This window comes from Propithecus coquereli, unplaced genomic scaffold (genome assembly GCF_000956105.1).
Source record: "Propithecus coquereli isolate 6110/MARCELLA unplaced genomic scaffold, Pcoq_1.0 Scaffold75, whole genome shotgun sequence".
Classification (NCBI taxonomy): Eukaryota; Metazoa; Chordata; class Mammalia; order Primates; family Indriidae; genus Propithecus; species Propithecus coquereli.
The window spans coordinates 240360-245982 of record NW_012153618.1 but is presented as its reverse complement, the minus strand read 5'-3'; the positions used below and the strand labels follow the sequence as shown (position 1 = coordinate 245982).

Below are 5623 nucleotides of genomic sequence, written 5' to 3'. Positions count from 1 at the left end.
TCCCCCTAGGAGCTTCCACACCTTGTGCCTTCCCCAGTCACAGCTCTCCCGGCCCGCAATGACAGTGCGCGATTAACTGTCTGCATCCACCCTCAGCCCAGCCGAGGCAGCGACAGTCGCCTGCCTCGTGTACCCTGACATCCAGCAGGAGCGGCTCCATGGTGGCTGTGGAGTAAGTGAAATAAATATGAAAAGAACTAAGATGGTCCTTTACAGGAGTGTTTGTTTTTTATTTTAATTTTTATGTTTTGTTTTGTTTTGAGACAGAGTCTCACCCCTGTCACCCTGTGTAAAGTGCAGTGGCATCATCATAGTTCACAGCAACCTCAAACTCCCGGGCTCGAGCGATCCTCCTGCCTCAGCCTCCCGAGTAGCTGAGACTGCAGACATGCGCCACCACACCTGGCTAATTTTTCTATTTTTAGTAGAGACAGGGTCTCCATCTTGCTCAAGCTGGTCTGGAACTCCTGAGCTCAAGCAATCTGCCCAACTCGACCTCCCAGAGTGCTAGGATTACAGGAATGAGCCACCACACCCAGCCAAGGAGTGTTTATTTATTTATTTATTTATTTTGAGACAGAGTCTCACTGTTTTTGCCCAGGCTAGAGTGAGTGCCGTGGCTCACAGCAACCTCAAACTCCTGGGCTCAAGCGATCCTTCTCCCTCAGCCTCCCAAGTAGCTGGGACCACAGGCACATGCCACGTCACCTGGCTAATTTTTCTATTTTTAGTAGAGATGGGTGAGGGGGTGGGGTGGAGGGGTGGGGTGGATCTCACTCTTGCTCAGGCTGGTCTCAAATTCCTGACCTCGAGCGATCCTCCCGCCTCAGCCTCCTGGATTACAGGCGTGAGCCACCACACGCGGCCTTCCCTTTTCTTTTTTGCTATCGTCTCTTCTGTGGAAATACTAAACCAATGCCCATCGTGCTATGAGGACTCCTGACTTGTGTCATCATTTTCTCAGGGACATCTGCCATTAACCAAAGAAGCAGGGTTTTTCCAAATGAAAATGGTATTGCCCTGTCTTTCCCTTAATCTTAATAGATCTATTTATCATTTCCACCTGGTGCTCTACCTACCGCCTATCAGATGCTCAGTTCATTTGGTACAAACCTGTTTCCACTGCTAAACTCTGAATTCCTGTCTTTGTAGTCCTCACCACATTGAGCATAGCAGGTGCTCTCAGTAGACGTGTTAAACTAAGGCAGAAGCATGTTGCTCCAACAGACTCTGCGTGAGGAAAGGAGGGAGGAGAGGCGTGAGGGAGGGAGGGAAGGAGGGAGACTGGAGAGAAATAACAAATGCTGAGGGCTGAGCGGAGGGTGGGAGGGCCATCAGCATTTAGACCTCAGGGCCCAGCTCCCTTCACTGTGGCCTCCTACCTCCCTGACCAGGAGGCCGGTTGCTTCTTCCTCTTCCAGATCATGTCTATTTGTACGTCTGTGGGTTGTCAGCATCTTTCCCTCCCTTGTCTTGACCAGCCTCTGCCAGCTCAGTGACATCACTGGCATTGGGAATTGTCACACAGGCATACGCACTGTGCAGCCCCCCACACCTGCACCCGAACAAACCAACGGGCACCTTAAGGAACCTGATAAACAAACCGGTAAGGCAGGCAAAATGGCAAAGGCAGGCAGACAGCAAAACATGGCGAGTATTACATAGCACTGCAAGAGAAAGCAAAACAAAACACGGACCTCATCTCTCAGGTCCCTCTCAATCCTCCCCGACCAAAAAACCCAGCTTCATCAGGAATTTGAAGTGTGTAGGTATTTTCACCTGATTTCCTCTTCATTGTCTTCAAAGTTGAAACAGAAGTTTCAGGCCTGGTGCAGAGGTGTGTGTACCTCCACTGCTGACAGCAAGGCCTGTCGTCTGCCTGCTGGCAGGGCGTCCCCTATCCTAACCATCCTTCTGTGACCTCATTCCCTACACGTTCCATTTGCCACTTTGTGACTTCATCAGTTAAAGATCCTGTTTCAGCTACCAAGGTCCGGAGATTCCAAAAGCCCAGTTCCTTGACAGAATCAATTCTGGGGGTGGTTTTAGGCCTGAGCTCTCTGCTGATCATCACGGGGTGCACGCGGGAGCGCCCATCCAGGTTGGTGTCTTCTATTTCAGTTGATGGGCGTCTGGCTCCTTGTTTCCACTGGCCCCTTGAGTACCTTCAATGACTGGTGTCAAGGTCACCCCTGCTGCCGTTTCTAGAGCATGTCTGCAGCACACAGCGGTCTCCCCTCTCCTCAGGCCCCGGACAGCAGAGTCCCTTCAGCCCTGGAGCTGCCCCAGCGTTTGGAGCAGAGCCCGAGGGAGGCCCCGGTGAGCCTGGGGGAGAAGGGGCTGCACCTGCTGAGCAGCACGGCCGCAGTGCAGACCCTGGCCAGTGTCATCCGGCCTTGCTACGGCCCGCATGGCCGGCAGAAGCTGCTGGTGACCACTAAGGGAGAAACAGTGTGCACAGGGCATGCCGCTGCCATCCTCAGGGCCCTGGAGCTGGAGCACCCGGCGGCCTGGTTCCTCCGGGAAGCAGCCCAAACCCAGGCAGAGAACAGTGGGGATGGCACGTCCTTCGTGGTCCTTCTGACGGGAGCCTTGCTGGAGCAGGCAGAGCACCTGCTGAAGGCCGGCCTGCCTCGCCCCCAGCTCCGGGAGGCCTACGCCACAGCCACCGCGGAGGTCCTGACCACACTGCCCACCCTGGCGATCCGCTCTCTGGGTCCCTTGGAAGATCCATCCTGGGCCCTCTATTCTGTGATGAACACCCACGCCCTGTCCCACACGGACTACCTGACCAAGCTGGTGGCCCACGCATGCTGGGCTACCAGGGAGCCGGACGGCGGCTTCCGGGCTGAGCAAGTCGGGGTGTGCACACTGCCAGGAGGGACGCTGGGGGACTCCTGCCTCCTTCCGGGCTTGGCGATGTCTGGGAAGCTCTGTGGGCAAACGACCGCCGTGTCAAGTGGGGCCAGGGTGGCTCTCTTTGCTTGTCCCTTTGGTCCTGCCAGTTCAAATGCACCGGCAACCGCCCGTCTCTCTAGTCCTGCCGATCTGGCTAAATTTAGGAAAGGAAGCGAACAGTTAATAGAAAAGCAAGTAGCCCAGCTGGCAGCCATGGAAATTAACGTGGCGGTGGTATGGGGGGAAATCGATGAGAAGACCCTCACCCTGGCGGATGAGCACTGCATCATGGTGATTGAGGCCCGGTCCCGGGCGCAGATGGCTTACCTCAGCAAGGTGTTCGGCACACCTCTGCTGCTTCGTCTGCTCCCTCCCCAGAGGCCAGGGAGGTGCCAGAGGGTTTACAGACAGGAGCTGGGAGAAGATTTGGCTGTGGTATTTGAGTGGGAAGGCACAGGCACACCTGCCCTCACCGTGGTCCTCAGGGGAGCCACTGCGCAGGGGCTGCGGGGCGCAGAGCAGGCTGTCTACCACGGCATCGACGCCTACTTCCAGCTGTGTCAAGATCCCAGACTGATTCCGGGAGCAGGGGCCACGGAGATGGCTCTGGCGAAAATGCTGTCGGACAAAGGAAGCAAACTGGAAGGGCCCAGTGGTCCTGCGTTCCTAGCGTTTGCCCGGGCCCTGAGGGCTCTTCCTGAAACCTTGGCAGAGAATGCAGGCTTAGTTGTCTGCGATGTGATGGCGGAATTGAGTGGAGTTCATCAAGTCGGGAACTTCCTCGTTGGAGTGGGAGCCGAAGGGATAATAAACGTGGCCCAGGATGGGGTGTGGGACACCCTAACGGCCAAAGCCCAAGCGCTCAGAGCAGTAGCTGAGGTGGTGCTGCAGCTCGTGGCTGTAGATGAAATTGTAGTGGCCAAGAAAAGTCCCACACATCCGCAGGTCTTGCCTCCTGACTCTAAGAAGACGAAACGTCCACCTCCTATGAAGAAAAAAAAATCCTTGGAATGAATAAGTAACATCTTCAATAAAATGGGGATTGCCAAGGAGGGCAGAATTACCCCGAAAACGAATGTTTGCCTTATTTATTTCCTTCCTGTTTGGTACTTTTAGAGTCAGTTTCTTTAGATAAAAACACCATGAGGGAACATAAAAGTTCTTTTCCCTGAGTTTCCTTCTGATTCTTTTTCGTTTCCTGTTTCTTTCCACCAAATTCTATTCCTTTCCTATGACAACAGCAGGATTCAACTCTATTAAGATTTTTAAATTGAGTGCCTATCTGAGCTTTGGGGATGCAAAAAAGGTACAGTAATCTCTTCCCAAGTACTTGAGCACTCCCAGCGTGATAGTCTAATGTACCTGGACTTACATCGAGATGCCACTTTGGCACTCTGAAAACATCAGTGGCCAGTCATTCCTGTTGTGGTTATTTGAAAAAAGAAGGGAATACCATTTTAAGGCAAGGAAAAAAAAAAGTAGGAAAAGGATCTGGTAGCAGGCAGAAATTTAATTTTTTTTTTTTTTTTAAGTCTGGGGCATAGATAACAGAAGAACACACATCTTAGGACTGTGCTAAGGTTGTCGTGTAGGTGAGGCAAGTGCTGGGCGGCGGGGGACCCAGGATGGAATGTCCCTGGGCATTAAAGAGGGGGTCTGGGCAGAGCTGAGTGGGTTCAGCACAGATTATCCAAAGCCTTTTCCAGTTTAGCCATCCAAGTTACTCCGCCTCTTTGGGACAAAAGCAGAACCTAGGGGCAGAATCTAGGAAATGAGAAGGTGAAATCTTTAGACATTTGGAGAGAGGACCAGACTCAGGAAGCCAACGTTTTACAGCATGCATATTAGCTGCTATTAATAAAGCAAAACAAATTTTTAAGCTTCCTGCTGGAACTCTGAAGAAGTCAAGTCCTGAAAAGCTTTTAATGAGCAAAGGATAAGTAGAAATGTATAGAACTATGCTCATTACTAATTTGAGAAATATAAAATACCATGGATATACCTTTATGTGTTTTGTCTCCATCCTTACCTTTTAGTGATTATAACTAAGTGCTTTGGTATTTATGTCTTGCTCTCAGGTTCCCAGTTGTTCCCAGAAAGTCTCAAACTCCATAATAATAGTGCTGACTTAACTTAATAGTTAACTTTTCAAAGCTGTTCAAAGGCACTTTACATAATTTACATAACAAGAGCCAGCTCTACACAAAATAAAAAGATTAGCCGGGGTGGTGGTGTGGTGGTGCATGCCCGCAGTCCCAGCTACCTGGGAGGCTGAGGAAGGAGAATCACTTGACCCCAGGAGTTCCAGGCTGCCCTGACCTATGATTGGGCCACTGCACTCCAGCCTGGGTGACATTGTGAGACCCTGTCTCAAAAAAATAAATAAATAAAAATAAAATTATTTAATCATCCAAACAAATGTGTGAGAAAGAAACCTGACTATCTCTCAGTTCCAGGACACACAATTGAGATTTAGAAAATGTAATTGACCAACGTTAAGTAAGTGAAACAGGGAAGCCCATTCTCTCATACATTGTTTTATTGCCCCAATCATAAATTTTTCTATTGTGGATGTTTTTTATGATTAGAGGAGAAAGTATGTCTCAAAATGGCCCTTTGAAAATTTACAATTACTGTTTTTTAAAAATCAGATAAAAGCCATGTTTATATTGTAAAAATATGAAGATGGCTCCTCCTGCTAATAGAAACCTTTTAGTTATAAACC

The 5623-nt window shown here is 50.4% G+C and overlaps 1 protein-coding gene across 1 annotated transcript; it reads left to right on the top strand.

The window, feature by feature from the left end:
* Positions 1–2211: 2211 nt before the first annotated feature.
* CCT8L2 (chaperonin containing TCP1, subunit 8 (theta)-like 2) lies at positions 2212–3912 on the top strand. The gene has a single exon (XM_012662071.1). It carries the CDS (start codon positions 2212–2214, stop codon positions 3910–3912), a length of 1701 nt encoding a protein of 566 aa, XP_012517525.1.
* Positions 3913–5623: the final 1711 nt, after the last annotated feature.

Excerpts from the sequence above, each read along its gene's own strand:
- CCT8L2 (XM_012662071.1), top strand. The coding sequence starts at position 2,212 with ATGTCTGCAGCACACAGCGGTCTCCCCTCTCCTCAGGCCCCGGACAGC.